This window comes from Thalassophryne amazonica, chromosome 20 (genome assembly GCF_902500255.1).
Source record: "Thalassophryne amazonica chromosome 20, fThaAma1.1, whole genome shotgun sequence".
Classification (NCBI taxonomy): Eukaryota; Metazoa; Chordata; class Actinopteri; order Batrachoidiformes; family Batrachoididae; genus Thalassophryne; species Thalassophryne amazonica.
The window spans coordinates 65,757,758-65,776,833 of record NC_047122.1 but is presented as its reverse complement, the minus strand read 5'-3'; the positions used below and the strand labels follow the sequence as shown (position 1 = coordinate 65,776,833).

The window sequence follows — 19,076 nt, the reverse complement described above, 5'->3', positions numbered from 1 at the left end:
ATATATATATATATATATATATATATATTCCCCCCCCCCACCCAATTACTTATGGGCTCTGAAAATAGAGGCATAATGCATACAAAAGGCTGTAATTCCTAAAAGATTAATGGGATAATTTTGTAAGCTAAAACGCTTCCCTACAAGCATGTGCTGATTGTTTTGAGTTCCAATGTGTGTGTGCAGAGGGAAGATTAAAAATAAAAGAGAACGTTGATGTCCAAATACTTATGGACCTGACTGTAAATATGTTGAATAGATAAGAATCCATTCTGAGGGGATTCGCTCGTATCTGCTATCATGACAAACTCACGTCAGTTCATGTTTATCTCATGTCCACATTACCAGTGATATGAACAAGAGAACAATGAAGATGTGCGAGCTCTTGATATTTTTTAATAAGGTCTTTGTGCAAACTGAATTTGATAATCATGACTGTTCAGTCAGCACACAGTAACAGGACTGTGCCACGATTTCTGCTTGTTCTGACACGGCTGTCTTCCATTACTGTTTATTGATGTTCTTTCGTACTTTGTGACCAGCTTCTATTCATTTCATGGTGAAAATTATAAAGCTTCACGAGATTGAAATACTGAAGACAACCAGGGTAATATTAGGGTGGATATTGCTTGACCACTGCTTATTTGAATGTTTTGGAGTATTGTGTATATGTGTGTGTGTGGGGGGGGCACCCAAAGTATTACCATATTTTCTAGAGTCGAAGTCACATTTTTTTAACAAGTTTGGGAAGTCCTGTGATTTATACTCCAGTGGGACTTACGTATATACACTCATAAGACACTTTATTAGTTACACCTTGCTAGTACCAGGTTGGACCCCCTTTTGCCCTCAGAACTGCCTTAATTCTTTGTGGCATAGATTCAACAAGGTGTTGGAAACATTCCTCAGAGATGTTGATCCATATTGACATGATGGCATCACACAGTCATCCATTCAACTAGTATGTCCATTCTCCTCTGACCTCTGACATCAATAAGGCAATAAGACGCAACTGCTGCTCACTGGATATCTTCTCTTTTTTTGGACCATTCTCTGTAAACCCTTATTTGGACATAACAAGAGGCGGTATGCATGGCTGTAAAAGAACACAGCATTCTAAGAAAAACACTTGCTACCTATAGTAAAATTTGGAGGTGGTTCCCTCATGCTGTGGGGCTGTGTGGCCAGCGCAGGTACTGGGAATCTTGTTAAAGTTGAGGGTCACATGGATTCCAGTCATTATCAGCAGATTCTTGAGAACAATGTGTGAATCAGTGACAAAGTTGAAGTTGTGTCGGGGCTGGATCTTTCAACAAGACAACAATCCAAAACACTGCTCAAAATCTACTAAAGCATTCATGCAGAGAAACAAGTACAACGTTCTGGAATGGTCATCTCAGTCCCCAGACCTGAATATTACTGAAAACCTGTGGTGTGATTTTAAGCGGGCTGTCCATGCTCAGAAACCAACAAACCTGAGATGTTTTGTAAAGAAGAATGGTCCAAAATACCTTCAGCCAGAATCCAGACTCTCATTTTAAGATAGAGGAAGAGTTTAGAGGCTGTTATTTCTGCAAAAGGAGGATCTACTAAATACTGATGTATTTTTTTCTGTTGGGATAACCAAATTTATGCACCTGCCTAATTTTCTTTAAAGAATTATTGCACACTTTCTGTAAACCCTATAAACTTCATTTCACTTCTCAAATATCAGTGTGTTTGTCTGCTATATGATATACTTAACTGAAATTGCTGATCCAAACAACCAGTCATTTATAACGGAAAATCATGGAAATCATCAGGGGGGCACAAACTTTTACAGACAACTGTATAGACTAAACTTAATTATGGAGTTCCACAAGGTTCTGTGCTAGGACCAATTTTATTCACTTTATACATGCTTCCCTTAGGCAGTATTATTAGACGGTATTGCTTAAATTTTCATTGTTACGCAGATGATACCCAGCTTTATCTATCCATGAAGCCAGAGGACACACACCAATTACCTAAACTGCAGGATTGTCTTACAGACATAAAGACATGGATGACCTCTAATTTCCTGCTTTTAAACTCAGATAAAACTGAAGTTATTGTACTTGGCCCCACAAATCTTAGAAACATGGTGTCTAACCAGATCCTTACTCTGGATGGCATTACCCTGAGCTCTAGTAATACTGTGAGAAATCTTGGAGTCATTTTTGATCAGGATATGTCATTCAAAGCGCATATTAAACAAATATGTAGGACTGCTTTTTTGCATTTACGCAATATCTCTAAAATCAGAAAGGTCTTGTCTCAGAGTGATGCTGAAAAACTAATTCATGCATTTATTTCCTCTAGGCTGGACTATTGTAATTCATTATTATCAGGTTGTCCTAAAAGTTCCCTAAAAAGCCTTCAGTTAATTCAAAATGCTGCAGCTAGAGTACTGACGGGGACTAGAAGGAGAGAGCATATCTCACCCATATTGGCCTCTCTTCATTGGCTTCCTGTTAATTCTAGAATAGAATTTAAAATTCTTCTTCTTACTTATAAGGTTTTGAATAATCAGGTCCCATCTTATCTTAGGGACCTCGTAGTACCATATCACCCCAATAGAGCGCTTCGCTCTCAGACTGCAGGCTTACTTGTAGTTCCTAGGGTTTGTAAGAGTAGAATGGGAGGCAGAGCCTTCAGCTTTCAGGCTCCTCTCCTGTGGAACCAGCTCCCAATTCAGATCAGGGAGACAGACACCCTCTCTACTTTTAAGATTAGGCTTAAAACTTTCCTTTTTGCTAAAGCTTATAGTTAGGGCTGGATCAGGTGACCCTGAACCATCCCTTAGTTATGCTGCTATAGACGTAGACTGCTGGGGGGTTCCCATGATGCATTGTTTCTTTCTCTTTTTGCTCTGTATGCACCACTCTGCATTTAATCATTAGTGATCGATCTCTGCTCCCCTCCACAGCATGTCTTTTTCCTGGTTCTCTCCCTCAGCCCCAACCAGTCCCAGCAGAAGACTGCCCCTCCCTGAGCCTGGTTCTGCTGGAGGTTTCTTCCTGTTAAAAGGGAGTTTTTCCTTCCCACTGTAGCCAAGTGCTTGCTCACAGGGGGTCGTTTTGACCGTTGGGGTTTTACATAATTATTGTATGGCCTTGCCTTACAATATAAAGGGCCTTGGGGCAACTGTTTGTTGTGATTTGGCGCTATATAAAAAAAAAAATTGATTGATTGATTGAACTGTATATAGGAATTTTCCAGGAATCAAAGCACTACACAAAATAAACTCAGAAAGAAAGAGAATAAATGTCAATCATAAAAGTACTTGACAAGAAGGCACGAAAATCCCAAATCAAAGAGCTGGTAATGCGTAAGAACTCTGACTAATACTTCAGTGAGATGAGCATATGCACTGTAAATAAATAAATAAATTCCTTGTTCTTACAGAACAATTCCAGCGGCTGTGGTTACCAGGGGTATTCTATAAAAATTACAGTGAATATGGATTTTTTTTTTACATAAAATATGTAAATGTTACAGTGTAAACATGTTCTAATTTTATTGTCTATTTAGAAGATAAAATCTCTGCAAAATGGTCACCTTATGTTTAAATATCCTCAAAATGTAGTTTAAACAGACACATAACCTCTTTTTTCAAACCCGTAATTTTCATTATTTGACCCTATTTGTGAAAACTCTCATCTGTAAAGTCTAACTGTATTGTACAGTTTTTGTGATTAGTTTTCTGTGTTTATACAACAGTCATTTGTAAATTCCACATTATAATTATTTTAACATATTTGTACTCTTAAATTCACAGTTCAGTTTCATTTCACATTTTACACATTATTGTTGCAAATTAAACACTACTCCACTGTTTCTTTTTACAGTTTTTAAGTGGTTATTTTACAGGATTTCCCTGTTAATTTCACAGATTTTTTTTTTATTGCATGTTTTTCCCCTCTTCAAAAGGCATCTTTTAACAGGTGCAACCGGAACATATAGCACCTGCTTCGAGCTCTGAACTGTTATAATATCATCTTGAATCAACAAATGAATAAGTGTTAATAAACTGGACTTTGCTGAAGTTGGAACCAAAGCGGCAGTGAAAGGAAGCCGTCCAACCCCACGCCCAATTAACCAATCACAGATTAACGACAGTTACTATGCATTATAGCACCAACTAGCCAACACGGTGATAGTGTGTGTATGTGCAAAATACCTCAAATAACATGTTAGCAACCAATTTGCTGATGTCTCATCATAACACTGCACTTCCACTACATTTATGATCATTTAAAGTTGTTCAGGAGGCTCAAGCTGCAGAAAATAGTTTATGTGCTTCTAAAATCATACATAAGCCACAAGAGCAGCTCGTTAATATGATGCTGGACTCTTAAGAGGAGAAGTTGACAGAATTATTAACAGTGGTGTCAAAAGTACACACATTTGTTACTTAAGTAGAAGTATAGATACTGCAGTTTAAAAACACTCTGGTAAAAGTTGAAGTATCAACTTGACCTCTTTACTCAAGTAAAAGTGAAAAAGTATGTGCTCCAAAACCTACTTAAAGTATAAAAGTATAAAGTAACCTTTAAAAAAAACAAAAGAAAAAAAAAAGGTAGATGCCACTATATGAATTGAAAGCTTAATTTAAAATCTGATTCGTTCTACATGTGGTCCAAGACCCAAAACCCAAAATTACCCCCCAACACCACCTGCATGAAAATGTTTCAATTCTAGAAGGTCTGAAATGCAATCTGGGACTATTCCAGACAATAAACTGCAGTGAGTGCAGCAGCTATTTAGTGAAGGAAAAAAAAACAACAACAAAAAACAACACAACTTTCCTTATTCAGATTCATTCCAGCAGTATTCTGCTCTTACAGGGATGCAGCAGTTTTCTAGTTTGGCAGATAGTTCTGGAGGAAATCACTGAAGAAATTAACACATTGAAAATATGGTTTGACCATCATTAAATAAGACAGGGATGAAGTGGAGGTGTAAGAGTCACTAGGTGTTCACAGGAAACATTTATGTATGTATTTATTTATGTACAGTGGTGTCAAAAGTATACACATTTGTTACTTAAGTAGAAGTATAGATACTGCAGTTTAAAAACACTGGTAAAAGTTGAAGTATCAACTTGACCTCTTTACTCAAGTAAAAGTGAAAAAGTATGTGCTCCAAAACCTACTTAAAGTATAAAAGTATAAAGTAACCTTTAAAAAAAAAAAAAAAAAAAAAAAAGGTAGATGCCACTATATGAATTGAAAGATTAATTTAAAATCTGATTCGTTCTACATGTGGCCCAAGACCCAAAACCCAAAATTACCCCCCAACACCACCTGCATGAAAATGTTTCAATTCTAGAAGCTCTGAAATGCAATCTGGGACTATTCCAGACAATAAACTGCAGTGAGTGCAGCATCCATTTAGTGAAGGAAAAAAAAACAACAACAAAAAACAACACAACTTTCCTTATTCAGATTCATTCCAGCAGTATTCTGCTCTTACAAGGATGCAGCTGTTTTCTAGTTTGTCAGATAGTTCTGGAGGAAATCACTGAAGAAATTAACATTGAAAATATGGTTTGACCGAAACAAACTATCATTAAACTTAAATAAAACAGGGATGAAATGGAGGTGGAAGAGTCACTAGGTGTTCACAGGAAACACTTATTTCTGTATGTATGTATGTATGTTCATTGTTAGTTGCTTTTATATTTTCTGTTGTGTTTCTATTCAGGTTCTTTTTCCCTCTTTCTCTAAAATTATATATAATAATCATTAGATTATTGACATATAAACAAAAATACATTTAAGAAATATTCCAATTTGAAAACAAATGCACCCGAACGTGAAGGCAGCTGGAACTGCTTCATGCTAACTTTTAACATTGAAAATGCCATAGACATGCTAACGTGTTAGCGTCGCTCCCGTTTTTAAGTTATAAAATACATCTATCAACTGTTTCAGAAGACCATAACAGGTCGGTTTAACGTAGAAAAGGTAAATAATACTCACAGAAGTATGCTCTTTAGGGTTTTAGGGGGGGAAAATTAAGCGAAAGAAAGAAAGAATAAACGAAGCAATAGGTCGAAGCATTCAATCTGCGAACCACTGGTTCGATTGGTTCACGGTTCAAAGCAAAGCCGCGCTGCAGAAAAGTTGATTACAGGCGCACATGACGTGAAATATATATATATATATATATATATATATATATATATATATATATATATATATATATATATATATATATATATATATATTAAACTGAAGCCAAGAGTAACGAGGCTGTTTGTTTTAAAAATGTAAGGAATAGAAAGTACAGATACTTGTGTGAAAATGTAATGAGTAGAAGTCAGAAGTAGGCAGAAAAATAAGTAAAGGAGTAAAGTACAGATACCTAAAAAGTGTACTTAAGTACGGTGCGGTGGTTTGAATCATATTTGTCTAATAGATTACAGTTTGTTCATGTAAATGGGGAATCTTCTTCACAGACTAAAGTTAATTATGGAGTTCCACAAGGTTCTGTGCTAGGACCAATTTTATTCACTTTATACATGCTTCCCTTAGGCAGTATTATTAGACGGTATTGCTTAAATTTTCATTGTTACGCAGATGATACCCAGCTTTATCTATCCATGAAGCCAGAGGATACACACCAATTAGCTAAACTGCAGGATTGTCTTACAGACATAAAGACATGGATGACCTCTAATTTCCTGCTTTTAAACTCAGATAAAACTGAAGTTATTGTACTTGGCCCCACAAATCTTAGAAGCATGGTGTCTAACCAGATCCTTACTCTGGATGGCATTACCCTGACCTCTAGTAATACTGTGAGAAATCTTGGAGTCATTTTTTATCAGGATATGTCATTCAAAGCGCATATTAAACAAATATGTAGGACTGCCTTTTTGCATTTACGCAATATCTCTAAAATCAGAAAGGTCTTGTCTCAGAGTGATGCTGAAAAACTAATTCATGCATTTATTTCCTCTAGGCTGGACTATTGTAATTCATTATTATCAGGTTGTCCTAAAAGTTCCCTAAAAAGCCTTCAGTTGGTTCAGAATGCTGCAGCTAGAGTACTGACGGGGACTAGCAGGAGAGAGCATATCTCACCCATATTGGCCTCTCTTCATTGGCTTCCTGTTAATTCTAGAATAGAATTTAAAATTCTTCTTCTTTCTTATAAGGTTTTGAATAATCAGGTCCCATCTTATCTTAGGGACCTTGTAGTACCATATTACCCCATTAGAGCGCTTCGCTCTCAGACTGCGGGCTTACTTGTAGTTCCTAGGGTTTGTAAGAGTAAAATGGGAGGCAGAGCCTTCAGCTTTCAGGCTCCTCTCCTGTGGAACCAGCTCCCAATTCAGATCAGGGAGACAGACACCCTCTCTACTTTTAAGATTAGGCTTAAAACTTTCCTTTTCGCTAAGGCTTATAGTTAGGGCTGGATCGGGTGACCCTGGACCATCCCTTGGTTATGTTGCTTTAGACGTAGACTGTGGGGGGGTTCCCATGATGCACTGTTTCTTTCTCTTTTTGCTCCGTATGCATCACTCTGCATTTAATCATTAGTGATCGATCTCTGCCCCCCTTCTCGGCATGTCTTTTTCCTGGTTCTTTCCCTCAGCCCCAACCAGTCTCAGCAGAAGACTGCCCCTCCCTGAGCCTGGTTCTGCTGGAGGTTTCTTCCTGTTAAAAGGGAGTTTTTCCTTCCCACTGTGGCCAAGTGCTTGCTCACAGGGGGTCGTTTTGACCGTTGGGGTTTTTCATAATTATTGTATGGCCTTGCCTTACAATATGGAGCGCCTTGGGGCAACTGTTTGTTGTGATTTGGCGCTATATAAGAAAAAAGTTGATTGATTGATTGATTGAAGTATAGTAACGAAGTATTTGTACTTCGTTACTTGACACCTCTGATTATTAATGACCTGCTGCATCCACTGTACAGAGACTTTGACCTTTTACCATCAAGAGACGTTATAGATTAAAGACAGCAAATAGAAATAACTTCAAGAAATCCTTTGAAGCGAGGTTTCTGTGGACTCTTCTGTCTGTGCAGTAGGTCAGTGTGATATGTGATTTATTTTTTATTTTTTTTATAGGAATGTGTGCTGGACCTATGAACTGTTATTTAGAGGTATTTTTATGGCTGTTTGTTGTGATGATGTGCAGCATTTTATAAAATGTTTTGATGGTGAAACCAAAGGCAAATTTTCATATTATGTACAAAAATGTTTGGTATGTTTGTATTCTATTGTATCATATGAACAACAGCCAAGGTGAACTCCATTAAAAAAAATTTAAATGGGACACATTTGTTTCCAGTTTAAATGACATGACTGATATAATCTGCATCTTTCTTTTGGATTTTCTGTTCACGTTGTCCTCCAGAAAACTATGAGCCACTCACAATCCACCAGGTTCATGCCACATGTTATATTTCTCATGAACTACCCTGTGTGTTGGTGAAAGCAGGGTATTGTTTTCACTGGTGTGTGTGTCTGTTTGTCTGTGGACAACATAACTCAAAAACAGCTGGATGAATTTCCTTCAAATGTGGTGGGAATGTTACTTGGATAGATATCTAGAGGTGCTTAGATTTTGCAGTAATTTGGTCAAAAGTCAAGGAAAGCAGGGCCAAAAGCAAAACTTTTATTTTTTTTGTATTTGTCACAAACCAAGAAGCCTACATGGCTGATATATTGATCAGCAGTTTATTTGTGATTGATCAGTATGAATGACACATATTCAAAAGCACCATCGCAAACGTATATATTTATTTGTACATTTATATTATGATCTATGTATCAGCTCTTTGATACCTTTCATTAGGAGTCTTTGATGATTAAATTTAATTACCAGTAGCTGCCAGAAACTTAACTTAACTTCTGTGTGTAAATGGACCAAACAGTTAACATGCTGTTTTGCATCTGAGGACGAATGTCCAATGTGGTGGTCTTGAGAGTGAGATAAGTGCATTTCACCTTCTCCACGAACAAGTTTCATCATCAGAAGACTGAAGCAGTTCATGAAAAAAAAGAAAGAAAATACAGTCATTACACAGTACATTAATGGTGATTTGTGTTGTTGTGTTCGCTGCCTTTTCTTCTCTCACCAGTCTATTGTTGCTCTCGTCCATTTCACATCATGTGTATTACTCTCTAAAGAACCCTGGAAGCCCTGGTGCCCACTTCCTGGTGATGGATTGTTTTCCTTGTTGCCAAAACGATCAGTGATTCTGCCCATTAATTCATTAAATTGGATGGTCGTCACTAAAATTCACACACACACACACACACACACACACACACACACACACACACACACACACACACACACACACACACACACACACACACACACACACACACACACACACACACACACACACACACACACACACACACACACACACACTACAGTCCTGCACTGTTATGAATTGACACTGTCAGCATGACAGAGTCTGGCCAAGAATCTGAAGCTGCTAGTGATGGGAAGGGCCTCCGTAGGAATTATTTTTAGAGCTTGGTTTGCACTCCCTCAGAATAAATCTTAAATAAAGAGAATGCACACAGACAGCTGTGCGCACCATTTTCTGCCAGTGGAATGTGCAGAGAGAACTATGCACATTCTACTGGCAGATGGCAGTATAATTATTCACCAATTTGCTCCAACACCATGGAACAATGATTAAATGTCTAAAATATAATTTTATTAGATGTTTTGTTTTTGTAAATACCAGTGACTCTTTCAGCTCCCCGTTCACGTGAGCGTGCATTTCAAAGTATTACTACTAAGATAAACAATTCTAAATGGTTGTGCACCACTTATCTTGTAGAACTGGTTGAGCCTTATGTGCCAACACGTCCTGAGGTCTCAGGGTGCTTTTTTATTGTGCGTTCCTAAGGTGAAGAAGAACTCAGTAGTCTTCCTGTTAAAGTTAGACAGTTAAACGCAGATGAAGCATTTAAATCTCGTCTTAAAAACTCACATCAACTCAAAGGGAGTCACAGGTCTCCACCTGTGACTCCCTTTGAGTTGTTTGGTCTTCAGTATGAGTATGAAACAATCAGCTCTTCAGACATAGGTGGATCCTGACTGGCAGCTCCTCCTGAGGAACGTCCTCTTTAGAAGCTGACAAAGCCTCAAGAGTGACCATATGTTCCATATAGTGTGTGAATGTGGAAAATTCTGAAATTGTACCTAGGCTATGTTGGAATTCTGGCGCTGCCCAAGACTTGTGTGAGTGCACGAAGCTGTGGTCCTCATGTGGAATTATTGTTCATATTCCCAAACTTTTTATGCATCTGAGTGGTAACTCAAATCTGTTTAAGAAAAAGTAATTTGCAAGGTTGCTAGATAGTTGGGAGATCATGAACCATTCATTTTAGGAAAAGTAAAATCTTCTGAGTTTGTTCATATTCACATAATGCATAGAAGACAAAACACCGGTGCTACTGTTCCTGTTGATGTGCTTCTTCTTTTTTTTCTTTTTTTTTAGATTAAAAACTCATGATGCTGCCAACTCCAGATGTAGAGACTCTGCCTTGGTCAGGGGCAGAGAAAGAAGCAGACCCTAAGTATGCATGTTTTTGATTGTGGAAGGAAACTAGAGAAATCCCACGCAGACAAGCGACCCCATGACCTTCTTGCTGTGAGGCATCAGTGCTAACCACTAAGCCACCGTGCCAGCCTCACCCCCCCAGGCCAAAAGATGTCGTAGTAACAGACACTAGAGCACTGGGTTGTAGCCTCGTGGTTAGAGTGCTGCCTCCCATCCTTGTGACTATGTGTTTGACCACAGTCAGGGTAGATTAATGTTAATCAACCCCTGAATTGTCCGTAAAGACTTTGTTTAGGAAAAGGTCAAAATTTTGATTTCTCAGGCGAATGTCCACCAACCTGACTTCAGAAAATGGATGGATGGGTGTACAAAAGATAGAATTTAAGTTCCTCACGCCAATTTGCACCAAACATTGCACACAGTCGGTAGGTTCAGAATTGCCCAAGGCCAAATTTGCCAAAGGTCAAAGGTTGTGCAGAAGGTCGTGTCTTCCTGTCGGTTTGTTGCCCTACTACATCAGTGAAGGCTGCCCAAAACTGCCCTTAAATATCAGGACTCTTCAACACAGAGTCCTACAGGTGCCCACAACTGCAGAGGGAAAGGCTAAAGAACAACAACTTGTCCGGAAAGCCCTCACATTATGTGGGTACCCACGATGGTCCCTGGACAAAGTGCAGAAGTCCCAGAGAACAAAGAGACCAGATAGACAGGAGACAGAGACAAGAAGAAGAGGAGTGTCTCTCCCTTATTTAGCAGGAGTAGGGGAAAAACTACAGAGGATCTTCAGACAGCACAAAATCCCAGTTTACTTTAAACCAGTTAACACCTTGAGACAGAAATTCCCTAGTTACAAACAGAGCAATGTAGTGTATTCTATCAGATGTCTGGAAAACTGTAACAAACACTACATAGGTGAGACTAAGCAACCTTTACACAAAAGGCTATACCAGCACCGCAGAGAGGGCGCCAGTGGACCTCAGTCTGCAGTTCATCTCCACCTTAAAGACACTAATCACATGTTTGAGGACAAGGAAGTTAAAATATTAGCCAGAGAGAAGAAATGGTTTGAGAGAGGGGTCAAGGAAGCATTCTTAGTGAAACGTTTGAAACCCAGCCTTAACAGGGGAGGGGGTCTGAGACACTTTATCCCCTGTTTACAGTGGGGTACTCAGGTCAAAGCAGTTTCAGTCTTTTGTTCATGGTAATGAGTCATTTACGTCATCAGCAGAGTCGTCAAGGGAGCCATTAGGAGATGGTCCGTCCCATCATGAGGAGGGACAGCTGCCCTGTCATTAGGAGGGTGCTAACTAGAGCACAATAGGTGCTAATTAGAGCAATTATTTAGTCACTAGCCAATAGCAGTCTGCCTCTCGGTAGGAGGGGTCTAGTTAGGTTTAAAACTCCAGCTTTTGTGACTTCTTGATTATTCTTCTCTACAAGAGTCTAGACAGAAGTCAGACTACCAGAGCAAGAATTTTAGCTGAGGAAGCTTCTGCGATTTGAAGCGAAACGTCCTCGCGTCAAGCAACCCAGTCCAGTCGAAGATTCAAGCTTCTCTACTCTGCCCTTAAAGAATTTATTTAATTTTCAACCCAGATTGAAACAAATGTGGCACCAATTTAGGTGGATTCCAGAACTGCCCTGGCAAGGTCAGCCAGAGGTAAAATCAATTGGGTGAAGTTACAGGTCATTGGGGCCTAATGTCAGATTGTTGTGGCCCTTACTGTGTTCATACCCAGGGGTACTGTTACATCGTAACTGAAATAATAATAATAATAATAGTAATAATAATAATAATATTACTTACTTGTCAAAGGTGGAGTCGAACTAATAAATACCAAAGAGTCTATAGCTTTGAAAATGTTTTTGATGATGCAATGCTTCACATTCAAATGAAGCATTGCATCATCTCTGAGGAGAAAAAGTGCAGATCCTGCACATGTTCTGGCTGCAAGAACAAATCAGACCACTGAAATAAACAAATAGAGGCGTGAGTGGGTGAGGAGCCATATAGGAAACACGGAATCGATGTTTGAGAGGAGAAAGTGCAGCCCTTTCTTAGAAGATGTCTAAAAATAAAAAAAAAAAGCAAAAAATTTCTCTCCATCCAAAATATACTGTCTCCATTTGGAAGGTAGCTGACACACACCAGCTAATGGTAGGCGTTTCTTGGCTTCACCGTTGGTGATTAACGCTCACAGTTACGAAATCTGTTCGAGGGGAGACCATCAATAACGCTTTCTTTTCATCCTCACATGTTCCACAAATGTCAACCTCATTCCTCTTATGCGTTCATATTCTGAAGTGCACGTAATGATTAAATTACGTTAGAAACATAAAGCCAATATACTGTATAAATCCTATTGTTAGGCCGCAGGTTGATTTTTGAAAATTCTGTGTGTGAGTCAGCAGCTTGTGGACTAAAGATAAAGTTTAATTAAGCTAAAAGCTTCACTGGCTCCCCTGTGACTCCTTTCCAATCCCTCCTCAAAACTCTTCAACCTCACCGGAAACTTTGGACTAATTGGACGCCCATAATCTTTGAGCCCAAATAAGATTAATGAGCAGATGCATCTCTGTGACACGCACCTATTCAATATCCCTTTTGGCAGCACTTGCATGGTCTTGGAGAGCTTTCCTGCTTGATCATGATTCTAAACAAAAGCTGGACTGGGACTTTTCGGAATGATGGCCGAGGATGGCTGTGTCACACGTCCTGCTGTGGGAGGGTTTCTGATGGAATTGTTTTGGGTTGCATGTGCAGCCAGCAACGTATGTGCTTGAGTAATGTGTGTAAACTGTCGGCTCTGAACTCTACGTTATTTGACTTTGATCTCTGCATTGGCTTTGAAACGGTCAACATGGGGCTGATGACCAATCACAAGCCCTCCTGCAAATCCCCAACATCCAAAATGATGGAAGGAAATAAACATCTGAAATGGCAGTGGTTATCATGTTAAACTGGTGGGGGGTTGACCCCTCCAACTAAAACTTGGAACCCCCCAAAAGAGGCAGAAATCAATGTGTATTTTAAATAAATGTGCATATATCAATTTTTTAACCTGCAGTAGTAAATATAACAACATATTTGTGTGGTACCATGCCATAGGTATTAAAGGCACTGCGCTGCGGTGGTTTGAATCATATTTATCTAATACATTACAATTTGTTCATGTAAATGGGGAATCTTCTTCACAGACTAAGGTTAATTATGGAGTTCCACAAGGTTCTGTGCTAGGACCAATTTTATTCACTTTATACATGCTTCCCTTAGGCAGTATTATTAGACAGCATTGCTTAAATTTTCATTGTTACGCAGATGATACCCAGCTTTATCTATCCATGAAGCCAGAGGACACACACCAATTAGCTAAACTGCAGGATTGTCTTACAGACATAAGGACATGGATGACCTCTAATTTCCTGCTTTTAAACTCAGATAAAACTGAAGTTATTGTACTTGGCCCCACAAATCTTAGAAACATGGTGTCTAACCAGATCCTTACTCTGGATGGCATTACACTGACCTCTAGTAATACTGTGAGAAATCTTGGAGTCATTTTTGATCAGGATATGTCATTCAAAGCGCATATTAAACAAATATGTAAGACTGCTTTTTTGCATTTACGCAATATCTCTAAAGTTAGAAAGGTCTTGTCTCAGAGTGATGCTGAAAAACTAATTCATGCATTTATTTCCTCTAGGCTGGACTATTGTAATTCATTATTATCAGCTTGTCCTAAAAGTTCCCTGAAAAGCCTTCAGTTAATTCAAAATGCTGCAGCTAGAGTACTGACGGGGACTAGAAGGAGAGAGCATATCTCACCCATATTGGCCTCTCTTCATTGGCTTCCTGTTAATTCTAGAATAGAATTTAAAATTCTTCTTCTTACTTATAAGGTTTTGAATAATCAGGTCCCTTCTTATCTTAGGGACCTCATAGTACCATATCACCCCAATAGAGCGCTTCGCTCTCAGACTGCAGGCTTACTTGTAGTTCCTAGGGTTTGTAAGAGTAGAATGGGAGGCAGAGCCTTCAGCTTTCAGGCTCCTCTCCTGTGGAACCAGCTCCCAATTCAGATCAGGGAGACAGACACCCTCTCTACTTTTAAGATTAGGCTTAAAACTTTCCTTTTTGCTAAAACTTATAGTTAGGGCTGGATCAGGTGACCCTGAACCATCCCTTAGTTATGCTGCTATAGACTTAGACTGCTGGGGGGTTCCCATGATGCACTGAGTGTTTCTTTCTCTTTTTGCTCTGTATGCACCACTCTGCATTTAATCATTAGTGATTGATCTCTGCTCCCCTCCACAGCATGTCTTTTTCCTGGTTCTCTCCCTCAGCCCCAACCAGTCCCAGCAGAAGACTGCCCCTCCCTGAGCCTGGTTCTGCTGGAGGTTTCTTCCTGTTAAAAGGGAGTTTTTCCTTCCCACTGTCGCCAAGTGCTTGCTCACAGGGGGGTCGTTTTGACCATTGGGGTTTTTACGTAATTATTGTATGGCTTTGCCTTACAATATAAAGTGCCTTGGGGCAACTGTTTGTTGTGATTTGGTGCTATATAAATAAAATTGATTGATTGATTGATTGGTTTGTCTGAAATCGTCCCTGTAATTCGAAGAGTAGTTGGAAAACCACGCTGGATAGTACAAAAAACAAAAAAACAAAAAACAAAATAGTATATTCCTTTGAAGTGAATAATTTACCAACCCAATCTCACGCCAGTTCGCGATGGCGTCATGAAAAGTGATTTAATCTGTTAGTTCATGATGCCATTACAAAATTTGGAGTGACATGGAGTGGGAGTGGGGGGGTGTGGGTTATTGTTAGTGTTAAGAACAGTGGAATAACATATATATATTCATATATATATGTGTGTGTGTGTGTGTGTGTATTTATTTGAAATGGGACAATGCATATTAATGAACACAGTTACATGTAAATATGCCGGATTATAGCAAGATGCTAATTTCCATCCGTAGTCCCAGTAACATAGAAACAGACTAAGACCACACAACATAACAAAATAAATTAATCATGACAGAAAAACAAATTAAAACATAATACACATAGAAATATCTACAATTCAAAGTAACAATAACTGATAGATAATAAGCAGCCGACAGGTGGAGGAACCAAAAGAGTTTCATGATGGGTGTTGAAGTGCAAAAGTACTGTATTAAAGTGACAACTGCTATGACATATGGTCCCACTCTGGCCAGTGTAGGACCACATGTACACTGGCAGTGTTAATTTAACACTCTCAGTGTTAGTTTTACACTGGTGGGTTTACTGTGTGTCATGAAGAAAGCGTGAGACTGGGCTGTAGTTTACATGAGTGATTACTGTGCTGACTAGCTGCCTTTGCACAGTCAGTACAGTCGCTTATTAACAGGGTAGTTAGCAAAGAGCTGTTATGCAGCTAAGCTTAGTATACTCATAGACATCTATTCTGCAATAATCAGATAATGTCCGGCTACATGCAGCTGCTGAGTTTACAGCACAATTTAACTTTGCAATTCGCTCTATACTGATAAAACAACTGCTGGAGTAAACCGTTTCTCTCACCTCCTGTTTTGCTAAACCACAATGGTGACAAAAATACAAAAAACGTTGCCAATCCTGAATGTCTTACGTCAGAAACTCCACATTTTTTGCACAGCACTAATTGCTCTTTTTTTCTTTCTCCCCAGGCTACGGACACGCAGCTCCAGGGACAGACGCAGGCAAAGCCTTTTGCATGTTTTACGCTGTCCTGGGAATCCCTTTGACTCTCGTCATGTTCCAAAGTCTGGGTGAGAGGATGAACACTTTCGTCAAGTACCTCCTGAAGCGCATCAAGAAGTGCTGCGGCATGAGCATCACTGATGTCTCCATGGAGAACATGGTGACTGTGGGCTTCTTCTCCTGCATAGGAACCCTCTGCATAGGAGCTGCTGCTTTCTCGCATTACGAGGACTGGAGCTTCTTCCAGTCCTACTATTACTGCTTCATCACATTAACGACTATAGGTTTTGGGGACTTTGTGGCCCTTCAAAAGAATCGGGCCCTGCAGAAGAAGCCCCTGTATGTAGCTTTTAGCTTCATGTACATCCTGGTGGGTTTGACAGTGATTGGAGCCTTCCTCAACCTGGTGGTGCTCCGGTTCCTCACTATGAACAGCGAGGACGAACGGCGGGATGCCGAGGAACGTGCATCTCTCGCCGGCAATCGAAACAGCATGATCATCCACATTCAGGACGAGTCGATACAGCGCGGCCGGCGGCGGCGCGAGGCGCACCCGTACCACTCAGAGGTGACGGATTTGCAGTCGGTCTGCTCCTGTATGCACTACCACCCACATGACTTCTGCAGCTCTGGAGGAGGGGTGACAGGGATGGGCTGCACCTTCTCCCACCAGAACTCCTTCTGCTCACAGCTGAAACCCAATCAGTACTTTCACTCGGTTTCCTACAGGATCGAGGAGATCTCGCCTAGCACCTTGAAGAACAGCTTCTTCCCTTCACCCATCAGTTCCGTGTCTCCAGGCCTTCACAGCTTCACGGACAATCACCAGCTCATGAGGAGACGGAAATCGATCTAAGCCCGACACGCAGGACAGACAGCAGAGTCTTCATGTTTTATACGCAAACGTTCTAATGCTGCTCTTTACCAAATTACGTCAGCACTTTCTTCCTGTTGGATTGATACTGTATGTAATATAAAAACATGTATTCCTGGGAGCAGGGGAAGAACATTTCACAGAACAGCAACGGACACAACAGGATGCAAAGCATGAAGCATGGATGTCTATTTTTTCAACATTTACAACACAGAAGAAAAACATAAAGACTTTCCTTATTGCAGATTTACAGTACAAATTGATATATTAACTTTGGTTACATAGCAGCAGATGCACACTTGGGGGGAAATGCTATTTTTCAAAGGGAGAATGCTTGTTTCACTTTAACTTGAAGAAACTCTTACCGTTTTCCCATCACCTCACTGCAGACAGCAAATTTAACATGACTTAAAGCATCAGGTATTGTTTTTGAGAAGCAATCATGGATTTCAATGGTTTTACCACACCAAGCCAAAATATTGTCATCAATATTGCTATGTGCATTGGATGTCTTTTTTAAAAATTTATTTATTTTTTAGTGTGCCATGGATACATGACATTTATTATGAAAGCAGCCATATGAAGGGTATGTATTTGGATTCAAAGGATCCTACTGCTGTTGATATTTTCTTTTATTTTCACTGTTTTGTGCTGACCTTCACATAACATGCACCAATCTGGAAGAGATAAAGATAATTTCTTACAGTTACCTCAAAGGGGTCATATTGTACAGCTTCTCTGCTGTACAGTATGTATGTAAATCACCAAGTTTCTTAAAACCCAGTATTAAAGCCTCATAGACGATGAGGTTGTGTGACCAAATAAATAAATAAATTTCAGCCTGCTTCTGTTGCTGTCATTTGACAAATGACAAAAAATGGCAAGGAGCTGCTGCTGGCCACACCCCTTCTCTAATAGGAGGAGGGAGCAGCAGCAGTGTCATGGTTTCTCTCAATCAGGCCATATGGGCGTGTCATACATAGCTCAAATTAACTAAGGCCCTGTGCCCAGTCATCATTTTCATCTGGGCGCCAGTGTTTTTTTTTTTTTCAGTTGCTATAAAATGAGAATGAAGTATTTGCAGCCGCTCTGATTAAGTTGAAGCTGGAAATCTCTCAACTCAGAAAGATGTTGTGATGTCACTGACTTTCAGGCAACACAGCACAAAAGTTTATTTTTGCTAATTTTTAACTCATAATCTTACAAAATAGAGACAAAAACTCACCTGTGATAGCAGATTGGACAGGTGCCATGTTCCTGCTGAGGGTGAGTACTTTTTATGACCATGTATTATAAGATAGTCATTATCTGTTTATTGTTGTCATAACAACAAAACAAATCCCACAAACAGACTTTTTTCCCACTGAAAATGCTGAAACCACTGATGTGAAGCATTTCTTGGCACACTTACTTTTCCACCAGAAAAAAAAACACTATATGGACATAGGGGCTACGTGGGTATGTCTCACTGAGCCAGCAAGGGTCCTGATATGCACTTGTGTGACATGAATGTTTAGCATGGATCTTGACCATATGTAACTATAAATGGCAGTTAGAAACAGAGTTTGTGCAATATGACCCCTTTCTCAGACCAGAATGCAACGTAACCAAAGTATTATGTTTCAATTAAAGCAGTGCAGCTATGATTGGGTGAAACCTCATGCTGCTCCTCCACACTCTGAATCAACTACATACAGGAGTATTGGTGTTTCTTGAAGTTCTGCTTTTCAGTTATTGTTGGAAAACTAAAGCCAAACACACCTAAAAATCAAAATTTGGCAGCTCAGATAGGTTCTGTCAACCCCAAACTCCAGCATTCAACATCTGGCCATGATCAAATGCTGCATGTGGTACATATACAGATCAGAGAAATAGCTAATCAGGGTTGAAACATTGTCCTATGCGTTGCTGTGC

The 19,076-nt window shown here is 39.6% G+C and overlaps 1 protein-coding gene across 1 annotated transcript in view; it reads left to right on the top strand.

Moving 5' to 3' along the window:
* The window catches only part of kcnk9 (potassium channel, subfamily K, member 9), a 128,720-nt gene extending 110,970 nt beyond the window's left edge, over positions 1 to 17,750 (top strand). Inside the window, exon 2 of the mRNA XM_034161393.1 lies at positions 16,255 to 17,750. Within this exon, the coding sequence (XP_034017284.1) occupies positions 16,255 to 17,144 (890 nt within the window). The 3' untranslated portion in view covers positions 17,145 to 17,750. The remainder of the gene's footprint in view (positions 1 to 16,254) is intronic.
* Positions 17,751 to 19,076: the final 1,326 nt, after the last annotated feature.